The sequence below is a fragment of the Miscanthus floridulus genome, chromosome 16, assembly GCF_019320115.1.
Source record: "Miscanthus floridulus cultivar M001 chromosome 16, ASM1932011v1, whole genome shotgun sequence".
NCBI lineage: Eukaryota > Viridiplantae > Streptophyta > Magnoliopsida > Poales > Poaceae > Miscanthus > Miscanthus floridulus.
Window position 1 is genome coordinate 24,351,687 of NC_089595.1, and position 22,053 is coordinate 24,373,739.

The following is a 22,053-nucleotide window of genomic DNA, read 5'->3' on the forward strand; positions in this document are numbered from 1 at the left end:
TGCCCTTGGCATGGGACAAAATTCCGTGTCGACATAATTCTAATGAAAAGAAAAGCTAAAGGGCGGTAAAATGGTAAAATGAATGCGCTAGCCATGTGCCATCCACACAGAACCCAGACTTGTTCATTACAGAAAGGTCGTACCCAAAATGCTGGATAATTACACTAGAAGACCCTCACGCATCGGGAGCCATGAACTGGAGACGAACGGTAGCAGCTGGCACTCTACTCGCGATGGCCTCCACACCTCGAGCAGTGGCACTACCTATGGTGAGGATGTCGCTCTCAGATCTCCCCGACGCACATCCTCGTCCAACGGCATCAAAGTTGACACCACCAGTGTGAGCCAACTGATGTCAAGGCGGTGTGAGCACCCCAATGAACCCCCTCAGAAATTAGGGAATCCTCTTGGAGATGAGCCTCGTCAAGGCGAGATGCCAACTAGGCACTCCCCCAGCGGCGTCAAGCACGACGTCGTAGAGAACCCATCTGGAGGTGGTCAGCGCTACCAGCTGGTTGCCCATCTCCAACACCTTTTGGTTCATAGCTTCCTTCTCCTCCTGATTTGAGAGCACCCTCGTGCGCAACCCTGAAGAAAGACATACCAGCTCATGGCCGGACGCGGCAATAGATCTAAAGCATAATGTAGAGTCCACGAGCCACGCTTGGTTGAGAGGAAGATCCTAGCTACTCGTGTACACCCATGTCCAGGTAGGACACCGGCACGGCACCACTTGGAGAATGGAGTGGTCGACATTGCCGATGGTGACATCGAGAAGCTTAGTCTAGAACCCATCCCACTGGCCAATGAGAATGCTGGTGCGCACGGTGGCCCTGGTGCAGCCATGGCGGGCTAAGACCTCGAGCAGGGTGTCATCCGGGAGGGCACTAAGGCAGTTGCTAGGGTGTGCACGCTGTGCCATCGGGATGGAGCTCAACTCGATCAACAGGGCACACTAAATCGTACATAGAGTAGAGCATCAACATTATCATGAAGCAATTAATATCGCCAATGCCATTTGTGGGCACCCATCGCATGGAGTCTTCCCCCTCGTGCAGTCACGTGGTAGCAGTAGGTGATCCCAGGCAGAATGGAGACATGTGCATGGTCACAGACGAGGAGCTGTCCAGCCAACGAAGGAGAGAGGAGCAGGACCCAAAATGTTGGGGAGGGAGTTCACTACATGCTCGCCGGCATAGCTCACGCCCAACAGGTGGCACATGATGATGGGTTTTCTCGTGCTCTGCCACTCCGTTGGTGTGCCGCCGTCGCTCATGATGTTTCGGCACTTCTTATTGAGGGACAGCGCCAAGACCACAAACGCCAACTACCGTCGCTCACCAGAGCCAGTGCATGGTGACCACGAGAGCACGACGCGTGCCCTCACGCCCATGTTGTACAAGCACTCAGATGCAGTTGCCAATTGAGCAACACATGTTGTAACTTATATAAACACACCAGAGATAAATGAAAACGCTGTTGGCTCTCATTCACTTTTCTACAAGGTATTAGAGAGCTCGGGTTGAGCCCTCGCTGCATCACCATCTTCTTCCCTCCACTCCGCTGCCTCTCCGTGGTTGTCGCCATGCCAACCATGGACGATAATCCCTTCTTCGGTCTCGACTCTTCTGACTCCGATGACACCTCCAAAGTCTCCTTCACCTCCTCTGTCGGTGACGATCCCCCTACCACCAAGCCTCCCACCACAGTCCTTCAAACCATCAACATCAAATCTCACATTCCCATTGTTCTCGAGCTCGCCACGCCAAACTACGATGAATGGCGGTGCTTCTTTGATGCCTTCCTCGGTAAGTTTGGCCTCACCTCCCCCGTCTCATCTCCTCCAACTACCGACCAGCACCATGATCCCAACTAGCATGTGGTTGATCAGTGCATCTTGAGTTGGTTGTACAACTCCATCGCCAAGGACGTGCGCGGCATCGTGCGCCATCCGAAGGCGACCGCGTACCATGTCTAGGGCGCCATCCACGATCAATTCTAGGACAACGAGCTCCATCACGCTGTCTACAAGGAGACGAAGTTCTGGAACATGGTCTAGGGCAATATGGACATCACCCAGTACACTGGATGACTCAAGCAGCCCGTGGATGCACTCCACAACGTTGGCTAGCCAGTGTAGGAGACGAGCCAAGTCCTGAACATGCTGAGTAGCCTGAGCTCCAAATATCACCATGCCATCCCCGCCATCACCGCTAAGCAGACAGCGCACACCTTCCTCTCAGCGCGCTCATACCTTCTTCTGGAAGAGCGCTACGACAAGGAGCATGCCAAGACGGCAGCACAGCATGCTCTTCTCGCCACTAGTGGACCTCGTCCCGTTGCACCCACCACCACCGAAGGTGGATCAAGCTCTACTATGGCTGGCAACTCTAGCTCCACTATGCCGACAACCGTCGCCAAGCCACCATCTACTACTCATGGTGCGCCTAACCACTATGACAATAGGCGTGGTCGTGGCTGTGGCTCATCTCTAGGTGGTTTCTCCTCCCCAAGGATGCCAATAGCCTAGATGCCCGGATTAAATCCGTGGACTGGCATGGTGCAGGCATGGCCCATGCCATTCCATGCCCTAGGACCTGGCGTGCTCGGCCCACGCCCCGACACATCACCACACTAGGCTTACTTCGCCGAGTCTAGAGTCGCTCAGCCACAACCCTCCATGGATCCATGGAACCATCAGGCCTTGCTCGCCACACTGAACGTGGCAAATTCCACAGCAGTTGCTCCTTAAGCGGCCGAATGGTTCATGGACACTGGCGCTTCTTCCCACTTGTCTTCCAACACTGGTAATCTCACCTCTTCCACCCTAGTTTACAATTCCACTCCTATTGTCGTCGACAACGGCGCCACGCTGTCGGTGACTCATCGTGCTTCCACACATATCCCCACTGCTCAATCCCCACTTTCCATCCCTAATGTTCTTGTCTCTCCATCACTTGTTAAGAATCTGATTTCAGTTCGTTCCTTAACTCGTGACAATAATGTCTCTATGGAGTTTGATGCTTTCGGTTTCTCTATCAAGGATCTTCCCACTCGTTCAGTGATCCTCCGTTGTAATAGCGACGGTGAGCTATACCCTCTGACCTCATCTATGCCAGAGGCCCTGACCGTCACCTCCATGCCCACTGTCGAGCTCTGGCATCAGCGTTTAGGCCACCCTAGAAGGCACACGCTGTAGCAGACTCTTCCTTGCCTTGAGTTCATCTCCACCAAACCATCCACTTGTGAAGCCTGTCAGCTTGGCAAGCATGTGCGTTTACCTTTTTCAGACTCTACTTCAGTTAGCTATGTCCCATTTTAGATTGTTCATGCTGATGTTTGGACCTCTCCAATGCCTAGTTTCTCCGGCTTCAAGTATTACCTTGTGTTGATTGATGATCTTACACACTATGTCTGGACTTTTCCATTATGCAACAAGTCTGATGTTTTTTAGTGCCTCATTGCATTTCATGCTTATGTTCATACTCAGTTTCAATTACCTGTCATTGCATTCCAAACCGATAATGGGAAAGAGTTCGATAACTTGGCCTTTCGGCGACATCTTGAACACCATGGTGCCACCTTGCGCCTATCTTGTCCATATACTTGATCTCAAAATGGCAAAGCCGAGCACATCATTAAAACACTGAATGACTGCATTCATAGTCTTCTCATTCATGCTGGCTTGCCTGATGCATATTGGGTGGAGGCGCTGTCCACGGCAACCTATCTTCTGAATCGTCGTCCCTATCGGGCCAGTGGTCAGACGACTCCATTTTAGCTTCTCCTCAGTGCCCCACCATCCTACATTCATCTAAGGGTTTTCGGGTGCCTGTGCTATCCCAATCAGGCTTCAACAGCACCGCATAAGCTCCACGCTCGATCCACATCATGTGTTCTTCTTGGTTACTCGGCTGATCAACGTGGATACCGATGTCTTGATCTACAAACACACCGCGTCATCACATCTCGCCACGTTGTTTATGATGAAACCCAGTTCCCCTTTCATTCTGAAACTCAGCGTCGTCAGCTAACAATAGCCAGAATGGCTATAGTAACTAACGAACCTGTCATTCTTCAGCAGAGCACACCTCACCCACCACTGCCTCCTCCTGCTTCTCTATCGCCTGCTATGTCTAGTGCCACACCCACTCCTTTCGCACCATCCTCTGGTGCTTCAGTTCCCACTCCATCACTGTCCAATAGTCCTATTCTCGACACCGTACCCATGGCGTCATCCCACGGTCACCAAATGCAGACTCGTTCCAAGGCAAGCATCTTCAAACCAAATCCACGGTATACTCTACACGCTGCCGACTCATCCACCGCGCCTGTGATCTCTCCGCTTCCTGCTACAGCTTGGACTGCTCTCAAAGATCCTAACTAGAGGGTAGCCACAGAGCTTGAGGTTGATGTGCTCCAGCGCAACAGAACTTGGTGCCTTGTTGATCGTCCACCGGGTGCCAATGTTGTCAGTGGCAAATGGGTGTTCCATCATAAGCTCAATCCTGACGACTCACTAGAGCATTACAAGGCGAGGTGGGTGGTTCGCGGAGTCACCCAACGAGCAGGGATTGATTTCAGTGAAACCTTCTCGCCTATCATCAAGCCAGCCACTATTCGTATTATCCTCGCCATCATAGCATCTAACCAGTGGCCAATGAAGCAACTCGATGTCTCTAATGCATTCCTTCATGGTCATCTCAATGAGCATGTTCTCTATCAGTAGCCCACGGGCTTCGTCGATGATGATTGCCTTGACACTGTCTGTCTACTCGACAAGTCCTTATATGGACTCTGTCAAGCACCGCGGGTGTGGTTCACTCGGTTCGCCGGGTATGCCACCAAGATCGGATTCAAGGCAACCCGATCTGACTCGTCCCTTTTCGTCCTTCATCGTGGCACGGACATCGCATATCTCCTACTCTACGTCGATGACATTGTGCTCACTGGGTCTAGCTCGGCCTTGCTCTAGCACATTGTCGACTGCCTTCGTGCTGAATTCACCATCAAGGACATGGGGGCGCTGCGCTTCTTTCTCGGGATCGACATCAAGCGCACTAAGGACGGGTTCTACCTTTCTCAAGAGAGGTACGCTAAAGACATCCTTGAACACACTGGGATGATGAACTGCAAACCTACCTCAACACCAATCGACACCAAGAACAAGCTCGCCGCCAATGGACCACCAACAGATGACGCGACGTCATACCGCAGTTTGGCAGGCGCGCTCCAATTCTTAACGATGACGCGGCCTGACATAGCCTTTGCCGTCCAGCAAGCCTGCCTCCACATGCATGATCCCCGCACACCGCACATGGTGCTTCTCAAGCGTATACTACGGTACGTCCACGGCACGATGTCGCACGGCCTCTAGCTTCGTGCCTCCTCCGACCTCAGCGTCACCGCGTACTCCGACGCGGACTGGGCGGGCTGCCCAGACACTCGGCGATCAATGTCGGGATTCTATGTCCATCTTGGTGACTCCCTCGTCTCCTGGTCATCCAAGCGGCAGCCCACTCTGTCACAATCAAGCGCGGAGGCTGAGTATCGGGCGGTGGCGAATGTAGCCGCGGAATGCATCTGGTTACGCCAGCTACTCAGCGAACTCCATTGTGGAATCAAGAAGGTGATAGTTGTGTTCTGCGACAACGTATCCGCGGTATACATGTCCTCGAATCCCATTCACCACAAGCGCACCAAGCACATTGAGCTCGACATTCATTTTGTCCGAGAACGAGTTCAACTGGGTGAACTGTGCGTCCTTCACGTTCCAACAGGTGAACAGTTCACCGATGTCATGACAAAAGGTCTACCGACGGCGTCGTTCGAAAGCTCCCACTCTAGTCTTTGTGTCCTGCCAATCACCCATCAGACTGCGAGGGGGTGTTGAGGGACAGCGCCAAGACCACGAACGCCAACTGCCGTCACTGACCAGAGCCGATGCATGGTGACCACGAGAGCACGACGCGCGCCCTCGCGCCCACGTTGTGCACTAGCACTCAGATACAGTTGCCAATTTAGCAACACATGTTGTAACTTATATAAACACACCAGAGATCAATGAAAACATTGTTGGCTCTCATTCACTTTTCTACACTTCTTCCTACTGTCCATTGTCAGCCAAAAGCAGAAAAAAAGGCTGGTACTGTTTTTGATCCAGGGACAGCTCAACGAGGCCGTCTCTCACTTCTCGTGCCATTACTGTCGCCGCCACACCTGATAGTCTGGCTCTCGCAGCTTCACTTCTTTCCTCTTCCAATCCTCCCTTACTTTGACGGACACCTATGTCCCCTGTGTGGTTCAGCAACAACGACAACAAAAATTTGCCCTGCAAGCAATTGCCAACTGAATCCATGTCGAACACGCCTTCCATCTTGGGCTTGCTCAGGATACTGGACAAGGTTCCCAAAAACATTCCTGTCGGCTCACTACCTTTCTCCTCCGCGGCGGATTCCGATGCGTGTGTCATATTTGGGACATGCACTAGACCCGACATCAAAGACGAGTTCCTTGGGTACGAGCTGCGCGGTGCCTCGGAGCTGCATCTGTGTGCCCACATCGAGGCAGGACACGGTAACCGCATGAGGGCAAGCTGCGCGGGCTTCGAGCGCCACTTGGAGAGTAGAGTGATCGATGCCGCTGATGGTGACGTCGGGAAGTGGGGTCCAGAGTCTGTCCCATCGGCGAGTGAGGACGCTGGTGCACGCGGAGGTGCAAGTGCAACCGAGGCGCGCTAACACCTCCAGGAGAGTGTCGTCGGGGAGAATGCTGAGGCGATCGCCATGGCGTGCACTCTGTGCCATGGCACCTAGCATATTCAAATCAAACCAACCAACTATGTGAGCTAGGATGGGTGCAAGCCAACTGATATATATCTTATTCTGTAGCCACTTTGAGTTACGATAATTACTATGTTAATTTACGAGATTATAGTAACTCTTTACTAAGTGGTTTACTATAACATTATGGTAAATATCCCCATGTGTTATAGTAACCCAACTATCATAAATATGTATTGACATTATCGTAAATTAGTATATAAAATTATCGTAAATGGAGGTGGCTACTGTCGGGTATCATAAGAAGGGGTCCCTTAAGCAACAACCAAAAAAATCGCTTAGACCCCGTCAAAACCAAGGCCAAGAGACAAACTATTGGCTAACCCCCAGCCTCGGACGGCCTACCAAATCTCCGCATCACTCGAGGCCTCGTACGAGAGGCCTCGGACGGTCTACTGATTTTCCGCCTCGCTCAAGGCCTCGCACGCAAGGGCTCGGACAGGGAACCAATTCTCCGTCTCGCCCGAGGCCCCACGCGTAAAGCCTCGGATGAGATGCCGATTCTCCATCTCGCTCGAGGCCGGCTCGGCAATAACCCTATCGCCTCTGCCTCGACCGATCTCCCCAACAGAGCATCGCGTCCAATTAATGCGACCAACCACTCTCGCAAAGTCAGATGGACGACGGCTCGACACAGCAGAGCAGCCGACGAGACAGGAAATCGCATTAGCACCATACCGTCCAGGACAGGACAGGGCAGGGGTTATCGGCCACTGTGCTCGGTACTGTGCCCACGATCGGCGCCCGTACTGCACTATGCTACCTAACCCCTGCTCCGGGAACAACGTGGCATGCGGAGTCAAGTTTGGGTTACTATAGCCTCGGAATCATTATACAGGACCAACTGCTCCCTCCACGCCTCGGCAGTCTACTTTAGGGTCTTGGCAACCTCGGGATTCACGCCCACCGAGCCCCCTCCCCCCACGATGGCTCAGCCTTGGCATCAACTGAGCCTCGGCTCTTCACGCGGTCAACACACAGCGACCAGCACGTCGCTCGCTAGGCCCTGCGTCAAGCTATCACTGGAGCTCCCACGTCACACAGGATCGGATGTGACCGGCGCGTTGCTCCAGCACTTCAAAGGCAGGACCACTCCGTCAACCATGCCGCTAGAGTAATAGGCTATAGGGCTCGGACATGCCGCCTCTGTTCGCACGACGCCATGTAGCTAACACATGTGTCACCCCTGTCCCCCCTTTAACTATAAAAGGGAGGGATCGGGGCTATTTCTAAAAGGGAGACCCGAGCGCATGAGATAGACAAACAAGTATAGGAGGACAGACTCACTCTCACACTCGCACACACCCAGGCATAGACGGGTTCATGAGGTAGACGAACACACGCTCGACACTCTGTAACGCGCACGCTTCTCTACTGCCTGAGATCAACATCTCAAGCAATCCATGCCGCTCCACGCAGAGACCTAGGACCAGCTCCCTCTCGCCCTGCTTATAACCCCCTACTATGAGCATTTCGGTGCAAGGAATACAAGATCGATCTCTTAGACTAGACGTAGGGCACCCGTTGCCCAAACCAGTATAAACCTTGTGTCTCTTTGCATCACCATCCAGGATTAGGGGCATGCAGTACATTTTTACTAGTTGGTTGAGGAACCGCCGGTCCAAAACACTGACAATTGGCACGCTAGGTAGGGGGCTCTATGAGTCAGCTTCATCATCCTAACGAGTTCCGGATGGTAGACCCCGTACAACCATCGCGTCTCGGCACGGTGATCTGGTTCGGGAGCCTAGAGTCAATGTCTCTAGGATGTGAGTATGATATGGTACTCCTCACACCCCAAGCCCCACCGACCGACGACGACATCACGCATCAGCAGCCTAGGCGTAGATGGCGCCCGACTGGCCGCTCTCGTCGCGCTCGCCAAGCACGACATGAGCGGGGCCACCATGACACTGCATGAGCTCATGGCAACGCACCGCATTCCGCCGGTATCCCATGCCCAGCTGTTGGCACAAGGTCCCTAGTTGGGGACCTGTCTAGCCTGAGCCTGGACAAGGGAAAGACGCCGGTGGTGCACGGCGATGCCCCGTCATCAAGCTCTACCCCGCCACCTCCTGAGGAGCCGACTTCGGCGAAGCAAAGCCTAACGATGGCACCATCCCCGTACCCCTTCAGGTTGAGAAATGCCACAGCCACCTATGCTTCCACCTACGCTTCCGCTCACGCGGAGCCCTCAGGATGCCACCAACGCTTCGCCCTCGACTTCAACACCATGACTTTGACCCACACCCACGCTGACTCCTCGGAGGAGGACGAGGCATGGGCCGGAGCAGACTTCTCTGGACTTCACGACCCTGAAGCCATGCACCGCTTCCAGGCCGTGAGTGACTACTGCTTCGGCTACTCTAACTCTGACGATGAAGGCACTTACGATCCCACTCGTGAGTGCTTCCACGTCGGACTCAAGATGCTGAGCACAGACGATGAGGACGAGGGGGTAGGCAACCATTCCCTGCTTCACCAGGGGGCAGGCGATGACACACCTCCACGCATTGTCCCACCGGCAGCATGGAACGGGAACCTTGCCCCCAGACAACTTCGATGCCTGGACCCGGAACAACTCTGAGAGCTTCAGGCCAAGGTTGAACAAGACCGACTCCTCCTACAGCAGCTTCGAGACACTCTCGAGCAGGAGCAGCAAGGTCGCGGTGATGGTGGAGGAGCCCGGCGGAGGGCCCACAATGTCCACCACCGCATTAACAACGACAAAGGGGGTGAGCAACCCCCAATCTTCAATAGCGCTAGCAAGAACGTCGCGGCTGTGGCGATGCTAGTCTGAACGATGCCCAAGCCCTCTACCATGGAGGGGCAACGGGTCCGTGGCGAGCTTTGGGATCTCCTCGAGACCACCGCGGTGCAGCAGGCCAAGAGTTCTACCTCCCGATGGTGCGGAGGCGCCTCGGACCTTCCCACGGCACCGCCTTGATAGGATAGGGAGGCCTCGGTTCATCTCAAGCCCGCTCGGGCACCGACAATCAACAGGGTCCCCTTGCTGCACGACCGCCTCGGCAACCGACATGAGGCGTAGGGCGACCACGAGGTGGTCAGCAGGCGATGGCGCCACGACAATGAGGGGCCTACCCAGGGCTACCATCCACACTGAGGTGGCCGCTACCATAGTGGGGAAGACCGTAGTCCTTCCCCTGAGCCGCCTGGTCCTTGAGTCTTTAGCAGAGCCATCCGTGCTGCTCATTTTCTGGCCCGATTTCAGCAATCGGCCAACCTCATGAAGTACAGCGGTGAAACCAATCCCAAACTTTGGCTGGCCGATTACCACCTAGCTTGTCAGCTAGGTGGCGCGGACAATGACCTGCTCATCATCCACAACCTCTCGTTGTTCCTGTCAGACTCGGCGCGAGCCTAGCTTGAACATCTCCCTCCCTCATAGATCCACGACTGGCGTGACTTGGTAAGGGTCTTCGTTAGGAACTTACAGGGCACATACGTGTACCCTGGGAACTCCTGGGACCTCAAAAGTTGTCGCCAGGGCCCAGACGAGTCTCTCTGAGACTTCATCCAGCACTTCTCCAAGAAATGCACTGAGTTGCCAAGCGTTGGCGACTCAGAAATCATCCAGGCTTTCCTCTCTGGCACCACCTGCCGAGACCTGGTCCGAGAATTGGGCCAGAATGTGCCAACCTCGGTGGCCGCACTCCTCAACATCGTCACCAACTTCGCCTCGGGCGAAGAGGCCATTGGGGCCATCTTCCCTAACAACGACGCTAAGGGGAAGCGGAGGGACGAGGCCCCTAGGGTCTCGGCTCCCCACCTCCACAAGAAAAAGAAGAAGGGTCGCCAGGGGAAGCAGGAAGTCCTCGAGGGTGGCCTAGTTGCGGCCGTAGAGCACAAAAATCCCTGAGGCCCCAGAGGCCCCGGGCTCTTCAACGATATGCTTAAGAAACCCTGCCCTTACCACCAGGGCCTGGTGAAGCATGCCCTCGAAGAATGCACCATGCTCTAGCATTACTACACCAAACTCGGGCTCCCCGATGATGATGCCAAGAGGAGGGGCACCGGCGACAAGGATGACGACAAGGATGATGGATTCCCCGAGGTGCACAACACCTTCAAGATCTTTGGCGGGCCTTCAGTGTGCCTCACGGCATGCCAGTGGAAGAGGGAGCGCCGGGAGGTCTTCTCGGTGAAGGTGGCCGCTCCTCGGTACCTCAACTAGTCTCAGGAGACAATCACCTTTGACTAGGACGACCATCCCAATTATGTCCCGAACCTCGGGCAGTACCCACTTGTCATCAACCCCATCATCGGCAACACCTGGCTCACTAAGGTATTGATGGACGGAGGCAGCGGCCTCAACATCCTCTATGCCAACACCCTAGAGCTCCTGGAGCTTGACCAGTCGTAGCTCCGGGGTGATGTCGTGCCTTTCCACGGCATTGTGCCGAGGAAACGCACGCGGCCCCTCGGGCGCATTGACCGACCCGTCTGCTTCGGTACTCTCTCCAACTACCACAAGGAGGTCCTCACCTTTGAGGTGGTTAGGTTTAAGGGAACGTACCATGCCATCCTAGGGCGGCCGTGCTACGCCAAGTTCATGGCAGTCCCCAACTACACGTACCTCAAGTTCAAGATGCCAGGCCCCAATGGCATCATCACTGTCGAGTCCACGTATGAGCATGCATACAACTGCGACGTCGAGTGCATCGAGTACGCCGAGACTATCGTAGAGGCCGAGACCCTCATTATCAACCTCGACCAGAGAGGCCTTGGCTTTCTCCTTCCAGTGCTAGGCCTCGACCAGAGAGGCCTCAACTTTCTCCTTCTAGCCCTAGACCTCAACCCAAGAAGCCTCGGCCGCCCTAGAAGCCTCTTTCTCCAGCTCTGCATCACACCAGGGAGTTAGGACTCGAACACAAGAGAAACAAATAAAACAAGGGGAACAGGACTCACCCTCGACCTTTCCCTTCTAGACCATAGCCTTGGTCTAGGAGGCCTCGGCTACCTTGAGGGCCTCTGCCAGGGCACCTTTTGCCAGTAGGTGCGCACCCTGCTCTGCCCCTAGCTGCCCAGCGAGGGCCTTAGCGGAGGCCGTCGCTTCTTTAGCCAGAGACCAAAAGGCATCTCGATCGCTGGCCACCCGGGTCAGCTCCTCCTCTAGCTCCTTGACCTACGCCGCTAAAGGGGCAACCTGCTCCTGAGCCATGGCCGCCTCGGCCTTCATATCAGCACAGCAGAGGTGGAGGTCCTCCACCTCCGCGCTCCACGCCGATAGAAGCTCGTTGGCGTCAGCGAGCAAGCCCTTCTGCCGCTGGAGCTGGTCCCAGATGTCCCTCTCCCATTGGAGGAACAATGACTTCCCGAGGGACTGGGTCTTGAGCTCCTAGATAGGCAAAACAGGGGTCATTCACTATGAGAAAACTCAAAAAAGACGACATGACATGAGAAAAGAACGCGTGAACCTGGGCGACCCCGGGCAGATTGTCGGCCATGATGGACAGCGCTGTCCACAGTGACCGCTCCGCCAGCTGGCGGTATTGCTCGAAGGTGTCCCAGCGCCCCCCTCGGCTGCATCCTCGAGGGCGAACAGAGGCTCCCCCTCAGGGTCATCCCAGCTCTGCCACAGGACATGTGGGTGATCCCACCCGCGGGGCTCGGGTCGTACCCGCACGAGGGCCAAGCTTCCCTCACCCGAGGTCAGAGTCGGCTGCTCCATAGTGTCGGCCGCCTCGGCATCGACCACCACCTTCGCCCAGGAAGTATCGTCGGAGGAGATCAAATGGACCTCCACTTCTTGGGCGCTCTCCTGCAACGGCGGCGGGCCTTGGACCGGCGGCAGTATTGAGGCTTGCCCCGCCTCCGCCTCCACTTCCTGGGCCACCGGCTTCGCCGCGCTCACGCCGGCTCCCGCCACCCTAGCCTCGGTGGTCTCGGGGGCTTCGGTCCCCGCCACCCTAGCCTCGGTGGTCTCGGGGGCTCCGATCCCCGCCACTTTAGCCTCGGTGGTCCTAGGCGCCCCGGCCTCCATCGCCTCAGCCTCAGAAGTCTGGGGGGGCTCTGTCTTGCCCTCGGTGGCCTCGGCAACTGAGGGCGCCTCGGCCCCATTTGACTCGTGGGCCTCGGTCTCGTGAGGCGTAGGCGTTTCCTCCCCTGCTCGCTCTGTGGCCGCCCTGGTAACCTCCCCCTGGGCGACCAGCTCCTTCGGGTCGGCCCTCGCCGACGCCCCACCACGCTATATGGCGGCCTGCGCCTCCACCACTTGTTGAGCGGTGGTGCCTGTGCTCACCTTGAGCTACTTACGCGGCGCCAGGGCAGGCACCTCCGCCTTATGCTTCCGACTGAAGGCAAAACACCCACTTGGTCAGCATATGACCATAAAGTGAGCAGGAAACGACATGAACTCCGCTGAAAAAACACTCACCTCGAGCAGGGGTGCAACCGCTTTGGCACTGCGACCCGCCTCTGTAATGGCGGTGGCGGCGGCGACGGCACGGCCTCCATATCCACTGGTGCCGGCCAGCCCTCGCCGAACTCCAGCACCCCCTCGGTCCTCTGCGGGGGCAGTTGCGTCACCCCCGCCGCCACCTGCTCCACCTCTACCATCGAGCCCACCAGGCTGATGGCGCGTTTTCCTAACGCCCGTGCCTCGAGCGTGTCGGCCTCGGCATCAGAGCAGGCGGTCACCGGCCCCGAGGTGTCCTTAGCTCCTCCTCCTAGAAGCGCCGGGCTGCTCGCTAACGCCCTGGGCACCGTCTCCCCGACATCAGGGAGATGGTCCAGGGGACCCCGCCCCATCTCGCTCTTGTCATCTCCATCCGAAGCATCCGTCGACAGTGACGGTGATGGAGACGACTCCACCGGGAGACCGTCCTGCCTTTGCTGCCGGCGGCGCTTCTCCAGTCCCTCGCGCATAAGGATCTTCCTCTTGTGCTTTGCCTCCTTGGCGTCCTTCCACCTCTTCTGCACCTCGGCGTGCGCCCGGTTCACCGCCCGCCGTGCTTCATCCTCGGGAATGGGCGGTGGGGAGGCTCGCACGTCTCTCATCCCCTATAGGAACGGCGAACGCAAATAAAGGACCGGAAAACAGTAAGGAATGAGGAGGCCTCGGGGGCCGCAGCAGCATGTGACTTACCAAAGAAAGGTACCCCTGCGATGGGCGCATCGTGAATAGGGTTAGACCACCGATCTTCAGCCACCCCTCCACCGTCTCTCTCACCCGACGAAGAATCACCTTGTCGGAGAGGGCAGAGGCGGACATCCGGATGCCCTCGATCGGCTCATTTGGTCTCATCTCGAACAGGCACCGCTGCTAAGCCATCAGCGGCAGTACCCTCCAGCGGTGGAAAGCTACCATGACCATAGCTGTCGTGAGGCCACGGCTATGTAGCCTCTCCAGTCCCTCTAGGAGCGGCTGCAGCTTGGGCTGATCCTCCTTCGGGACGCCATACCTCCACTTCTTCAGACAGCTCTCCATGATCTGCTCGGTGTAGGGGGGAAGTCCACCATCGTTGTTGCAGAGGTAGAACCAGCTGGTGTACCAGTGGCGATTGGTTGACGTGAGCTAGGCTAGGATGTAAAGGTGCTAACGGTCCTGGTGCACTTGGAGAGTGCAGCCGCTGGCCCTCACCACCTTCCTCGTGCCCATCATGCCCGTCGGCTTGGTGGTATGCCCTGCCCAGAAGAGGTGGAGCCACAACTCCCAATCGGGGGCAATCCCTAGATACCCCTCGTAGACGGCAACGAAGATGGCCGCCTGCGCGATGGAGTTGGGGTTGAAGTTGTGGAGCTCCATGCCATAGTAGTGCGGGAGCGCCCGTATGAACCGGTCCGCCGGTAGGCCAAGACCACGCTCATGGAAGGACACGAAGCTCACAATGTAGCCATCACACGGCCTCGGCTCCAGCTCGCCCGACGTAGCAATCCACTCTGGCCTGTTGGGGTCGGTAACTGGACAGAGAAGGCCGTCATCGACAAGCGACTAGTGCATCTCCACGAATATGTTGGACCGACCCCAAGCATCCGCCTCGAAGACAACAGTGCCGGCCATGAGTGTGGTGGAGAATGCAGCTACGGTGATAAGTCTCTCTCTCTCTGCCTCGCCCTTCTCCCTTCTTCTCCCCGGTGCTCTCTGTTCTAGCAATGGCTCAAGGGCGGCAAAGGCGAATGTAGGCAAGGTAAGGAGGGGAGGGGCGAGGCTCATTGCGTATTTATGCAAGAAGGGGGTGAAACGGGCGGGCGATGAAATCAGGAAAGTTTCCCTCAGATCCGGCACAGTTAATCCAGATCCGATTTTATCGCCCACGTACCCACCTTCGCCTTATTAATCGCGTAAACAGTTATGTCCCATCCGCTGACACAGCATCGTGTCCGACCGCTGCAGCGGCAGGCGCTGTTCTGCCTCCCCAAGAAAACCGCCTCAAAAGGCGCGCCTAGCGTTGTCAAGTCGATGGGGGGGGAATATCCCCCACCCGATTCCTTTTAGACGAAGAAACTGGGCACCGAGCCCGTTATGATCCAGGGGTTCGAAGGCTGGGCCCCCGAGGGTTTCGACAGCCGCCCCAGGGCAACAGAGTCTGGGACGGCTACGGGCGAGCCCATATGGGGCCAAGGCCTAAGCAAGCGAAATGTTTGGGATGCCCTAAGTCGTGTCCGAGACCGGCAGGGAGGTCTTCGAATGAGATCCCACCGTAGGGAGGCACCGAGCCACCAGGCCCATCGAATGGCCCCGGCACCCACTAGAGAAGCCCTCTAGTACTCTTGGAGTGCGTCTCTGGACTGCTAGCCGACCCCTATCGAATGGGGCACGGGCTTCCACTCGGACTTACCCGATAACAGTTCACCGGAAGTGTCGCTGCTCGCGCCCACCGAGGGTAGCCTGGCATATTCCACCCCTCCTTCCGAGCGAAAAGAATGCGCGAGGGTCGCACAAAAAGCCAGGGGAACCCCTGACAGCACTCTCGCTCCGTGCAGAGGCTAGGGGGCTTTTCCTACAAACTTGTTGAGACCCAGCGACCCAGGCTCGCACGCAAGGGCTCGGCAAACCACCCCTCCTTCCGAATGAAAAGGATGCAGGAGGGTCGCACAAAAAGCTAGGGGAACCCCTGATGGCACTCTCGCTCCATGCAGAGGCTAGGGGGCTCTTCCTACAAACTTGCCGAGACCCAGTGACCCAGGCTCGCACACGAGGGCTCGACAAACAACCCCTCCTTCCAAATGAAAAGGATGCACGAGGGTCGCACAAAAAGCTAGGGGAACCCCTGACGGCCCTCTCGCTCCGTGCGGAGGCTAGGGGGCTCTCCCTACAAACTTGTCGAGACCCAGCGACTTAGGCTCGCACGTGAGGGCTCGGCAAACAACCCCTCTGTCCAAACGAAAAGGACATGCAAGGGTCGCACGAAAAGCCAGGGGAACCCCTGATCGCCTTCTCGCTCCGTGTAGAGGCTCGGGGGCTCTTCCTGCAACTAGGTCGAAGATGAGCAACCCGAACTCGTAGGGAAAAACGCAATAAAGGGCACTGAGCCTGTTATAGCCCCAAGGGTTTCGACAGCCGCCCTAGGGCAACAGAGTCAGGGACAACTATGGGTGAGCCCATACAGAGCCAAGGCCTGAGCAAACGATCGCTCAGGACGCCCTAAGTCGTGTCCGAGACCGGCAGGGAGGTCTTCGAATGGGATCCCACCGTAGGGAGGCACCGAGCCACTAGGGCCCATCGAACGGCCCCAGCACCCACTAGAGAAGCCCTCTGGTACTCTTGGAGTGTGTCTCTAGACTGCTAGCCGACCCCTATCGAATGGGGCACGGGCCTCCACTCGGACTTACTCGATAACAGCTCACCGGAGGGGTCATTGCTCGCGCCCACCGAGGGTAGCATGGCACCCTCCACCCCTCCTTCCGAACAAAAAGGATGCGTGAGGGCTGCACAAAAAAGACAGGGAAACTCCTGATCGACCTCTTGCTCTACGCAAAGGCTCGGAGGCTCTTCCTGCAACTGAACCGAGGCCCAGCGACCCGAACACGCACTCATAGGCTCGGCAAACGCAATAAACCCCTCGCACGATGTAAGAAAAGCCCTAGAGGAATAAATCCACTCCTCTAGGGTCTCGGGGGCTACACCCGGCGGGTGCGCTCGCGCGCACCCACTGAGGCCTCGAGTATGAAATACCATCCCGCCAGGAGCTGCTGCGAGCTGAGTCTCGTCAAAACCTCAAAGAGAGCGCTCACACTCTCCCTGAGGCTCGGGGGCTACTGTCGGGTACCATAAGAAGGGGTCCCCTAAGCAACAACCAAAAAAATTGCTTAGACCCCGTCAAAACCAAGGCCAAGAGACAAACTATTGGCTAACCCCTGGCCTCGGATGGCCTACCGAATCTCCACATCGCTCGAGGCCTCGCACGAGAGGCCTCGGATGGTCTACTGATTTTCTGCCTCGCTCATGGCCTCGCACGCATGGCCTCGGACGGGGAACCAATTCTCTGTCTCGCCTGAGGCCCCGTGCGTAAAGCCTCGGATGAGATGCCGATTCTCCGTCTCGCTCGAGGCCAGCTCGGCAATAACCCCATCGCCTCTGCCTCGACTGATCTCCCCAACAGAGCGTCGCGTCCAATTAATGCGACCAACCACTCCCGCGACGTCAGACGGACGACGGCTCGACACAGCAGAGCAGCCAACGAGACGGGAAGTCGCATCAGCACCATACCGTCCAGGACAGGATAGGGCAGGGGTTACCGATCGCTGTGCTCAGTACTGTGCCCATGACCGGCGCCCGTACTGCACTGTGCTACCTAACCCCTGCTCCAGGAACAACACGGCGTGCGGAGTCAAGTCCGGGTTACTATAGCCTCGGAATCAGTGTACAGGACCAACTGCTCCCTCCATGTCTTGGCAGTCTACTTCAGGGTCTCGGCAACCTCGGGATTCGCGCCCACCGAGCCCCCCCACGACGGCTCGGCCTCGGCACCAGCTGAGCCTCGGCTCTTCACGCGGTCAACACACAGCGACCAGCACGTCGCTCGCCAGGCCCTGCGTCAAGCTATCACTGGAGCTCCCATGTCGCACAGAATCAGATGTGACCGGCGCGTTGCTCCAGCACTTCAAAGGCAGGACCACTCCATCAACCATGCCGCTAGAGTAACAGGCTACAAGGCTCGGACATGCCGCCTCTGTTCGCATGACGCCACGTAGCTAACACATGTGTCATCCCTGTCCCCCCTTCAACTATAAAAGGGAGGGATCGGGGCCGTTTCTAAAAGGGAGACCCGAGCACGCGAGATAGACGAACACGTACAGGAGGACAGACTCACTCTCACGCTCGCACACACCCAGGCATAGATGGATTCATGAGGTAGACGAACACACGCTCAACACTCTGTAACGCGCACGCTTCCCCGCTGCCTGAGATCAACATCTCAAGCAATCCACGCCGCTCCACGCAGAGACCTAGGACTAGCTCCCTCTCTCGCCCTGCTTGTAACCCCCTACTACGAGCATTTCGGTGCAAGGAATACAAGATCGATCTCTCAGACTGGACGTAGGGCACCCATTGCCCGAACCAGTATAAACCTTGTGTCTTTTTGCATCGCCATCCGGGATTAGGGGCACGCAATACATTTTTACTAGTTGGTTGAGGAACCGCCGGTCCGAAACACCGACAACTACAGAATAACTTATTTTATAGCTGGCTACTGAATATACTCTCCCTATATATATATACACACACATATGTATATGTCTCTCCCTATATATATACACGCATACATATACATATACATGTACGCATACATATACATATACATATACATATACGTGTACATATATATATACACGTATATGTATATGTATATGTATATGTATGCGTGCACGTATATATATACATATGCGTATATGTATACGTATAGGTATACGTGTGTGTGCCAAGGCAGTGAGGAATGACGAGCCTTTTGCCGGTTTCAAAAAAACAAAGGACTGGATAAGGATAAGGAGTAGCCATGGCCTGAGGAAAACGATTAATGTTCATAGTTCACACGAACCTGCATGCACGTACTAACTTCGACTCAGGAACTTCAGAAGTCCAATGCTTGTTCGAGCGCCACTTGGAGATCAGAGTGATCAACGCCGCGGATGGTGACGTCGGGAAGTTGGGTCGAGAGCCCATCCCACCGGCGAGGGAGACCTGGAAAATCTGCCGACTTTCCGTGGTCCACTCAAAATCCTTTTCTCCTCGATGCACCTTGAATGAGAGCTGCTTCAGTCGTCTGAAACCACCTAGGATCCTATTTTCAAAATTTGAAAACGAGGCCGCCTCTCACTTCTCGTGACATTACTGTCACCGCCGCACCTGATAGTCTGGCTCTCACAGCCTCACTTCCTTTCTCTTCCAATCCTCCCTTACTTCGACGGACACCTATGTCCCCTGCACGGTTCAGCAACAACACTATGGTCCCGTTTAGATGCGATTTTTTTTTTTGCTTTTGGCTACTGTAGTATTTTGTTTGTATTTGATAAAAATTGTCCAATTATGGACTATTTAGGCTTAAAAGATTCGTCTCGCTAATTACGGACAAACTGTGCAATTAGTTATTCGTTTTACCTACATTTAATGCTCCATGCATGTGCCGCAAGGTTTAATGTGACGGGGAATCTTGAAAAATTTTGAATTTTGGGTGGGATATGTAAGAAAGTCTCAAACCCACGCCGAGGCTCACACCACCGTCACATCCCAACCCGTCAAATCGATTATATTTCACTACTTGGGCCTTGTTTAGATTCCCAAGTTTTTTCACTCTCTCTCCATCAAATCAAATCTTTGGACATATACATAGAGTATTAAATATAGATAAAAAAATTACTAATTACACAGTTTGATTGTAAATTACGAGACCAATCTTTTAAGCCTAATTAGACAATGATTGGACAATAATTGTCAAATATAAACGAAAGTGCTACGGTGCCGAATACTGATTCCTAACAGCGATCTAAACAAGGCCTTGGTTAACTGTGTCTATATGTGTCTGGTAGTTAATAACCACCTGGAATCCAATTTTCGAAATTTGAACTCCTCTCGTGCCATTACCAACGCCGCCACACCTGGTAGGCTGGCTCTCGTAGCCTCACTCCCTTCCTCTTACAATCCTCCCTTACATTGACGGACACCTCTGCTCCTTGCGCGATTCAACAACAACAACAGAAAATACCTGCCATGCAAGCAATCTCCAACCGAATCCATGGCGAACACGCCTTCCCTCCTGGGCTTGCTCTGGCGGCAGTCCCCACTGCCTTCCTCCTTCCTCCACCCTTCCTCCAACCTCCAATCGAGGTTATTTCGTGATGGTAAAAAAAATCACTTTCGTAGATCGACATGGATGATGGGATTGGAGGTTGGAGGAAGGGTGGGAAGGAGGAAGGCAGTGGGGAGTGCTGCCAGAGCAAGCCCTAAGATGGAAGGCGTGTTCGCCATGGATCCACCCATGGTCGAAAAAATCACTTGCTTAGGGACGGGCCATTTGGTCTCACTTAAGCCAGTTTTTGTAAGCAAGTGATTTTTTAACTTGTAGATGATTGACAGCCATAAAGAGGAGCTTGACAAAACAAAGGAAGACTACAATAAAACGAAGAAAGTGGTGGAAGAACTGAGTGCGTTGACGCACCCGATGAACTCATCGCCGCGGAACGTGTTCCCGGTGAAGTCCGTAACCACCGCGGCGCCGCGCGAGAAGGCCAGTAAAGAAACAGAAAATCTGGTTGCTCAAAAGGAGAAGTTGACGTCTGTTTTCAAAGAGACCGAGAAGAAGGCTTTTCTCGTTCAAGAAGATTATAAGAAAACCCAAGAGGCTAAGTGAGTCATGTTGCTCTTATAGTGCCTCGTTGAATCTCAGGTCAAAACCTCGGACTTTACCTTAAGGGGACATTGTAAATTTCACATTTTTTTAAAAAATTCTTTGATAACTTGTAGATGATTGACAGCAAATTTGGCTTGATTTGGAGATGGTCAAAAAAATCACTTGCTTAGGGACGGACCGTTTGGTCACTTAAGCCAGTTTTTGTACTGTGGCATTCTGCGTGTGATCCGTTGAGCAGACCTTCTTTTCGGGACGTTAACTGACGTCCTGGTGTTGTCCTGGCCAGACCTGGACCCGTGTTCCCCGAGGAGGGGTTAGGCTCGGTCGCGGCTACCCCGTCGTGTTCTTCAGGAAGAGCTTCGACTGAGCAGACGATGCGCCTTCCAATCTTAGTCCCAATACGTCGGAAGGTCTTGGCTGCTACTTTCTGTAGGAATTTCGTCTTGGACACTAGGAATTTTGTCCTGGATCGTAGGAATTTCTTGTTGGCCCAAATGAATGACTTTAACTTAAGGGGACACTGTAAACTTCACTTTTTTTTTGAAAATTCTTCGATAACTTGTAGATGATTGACAGCCATAAAGAGGAGCTTGACAAAACAAATGAAGACTACAATAAAATGAATTGACAGCCATAAAGAGGAGCTTGACGCGTCAGGAGGGGTATCAAAACTTCTCCAGGCTTCGCCTCGCCGACATTGGCAGCCGGAGCAAGAGCAAGGCCACGCCGCTCGCCCCCGCCCTCGACGACGCGCTGGATGTGGTCTCGCGCCGCGTGGACGCACACAAGGTTCCATAGCTAGCACACAACACCGACATCAGCTTTGGATGAAACAAAGGAAACACAGGGAAAACAGAGGGGTTACCTTCTTCTGCGGTGGTGTTCATGGCGGCTGTCAGGTTGCTGTCACAGAGGTACGTCCTGAGATCAACGGCAGCGTCGCCGTGAGCACGAAGCAGATCCGCCGCCGATTTCTTTTCCTCCCCGTCGAGCACCTGGATTTTGAGGGAGCTTTTTGACGGCTCGCCCACTTCACGGGGCAAGGCCACGGCTCCGGCCAAGACCGGAAGAACTCTAGTTTCCAGTCCTGGGGTTGTTGCGAGCCCACGGCTTGCACGCGCAGCAACCACCATGGCGCCATTGGCGACTTATCCCCGTCCTCTTCCTCGTCTAAAGAGCTGGGAGCCAGGGATAGCTTGCGTTTGGACTAACGGGAAGGAAGAAAGTGTGGAAAGGTGAACGGTGCAGGTGATCAACGGGCCGGAGGTGACAAGCGACCTGATAAAGAAGAACCTACCTTACGCCCAGGACCTGTCACGAGGTGGACTTGACGCGCCTCTTCGTACGCCTCTACGTTTGGACGAGTCAAGGCGCAAACCACATTTTCATGATATAACATG

The 22,053-nt window shown here is 55.0% G+C and overlaps 1 protein-coding gene and 1 long non-coding RNA gene across 2 annotated transcripts; one reads left to right on the plus strand and one right to left on the minus strand.

Annotated features, from left to right (window-relative positions):
• The first annotated feature begins 5,017 nt into the window (after positions 1–5,017).
• LOC136510430 (uncharacterized mitochondrial protein AtMg00810-like) lies at positions 5,018–5,377 on the plus strand. Its single transcript, XM_066504875.1, has one exon. It carries the CDS (start codon positions 5,018–5,020, stop codon positions 5,375–5,377), a length of 360 nt encoding a protein of 119 aa, XP_066360972.1.
• A 15,838-nt stretch (positions 5,378–21,215) lies between these two features.
• LOC136514363 (uncharacterized) lies at positions 21,216–22,018 on the minus strand. The gene is made up of 3 exons (XR_010773625.1): positions 21,951–22,018; positions 21,519–21,860; positions 21,216–21,451 (listed from the first exon to the last, which is right to left on the minus strand). It is a non-coding gene; the product is annotated as an uncharacterized lncRNA (long non-coding RNA).
• Between the last annotated feature and the right edge of the window lie 35 nt (positions 22,019–22,053).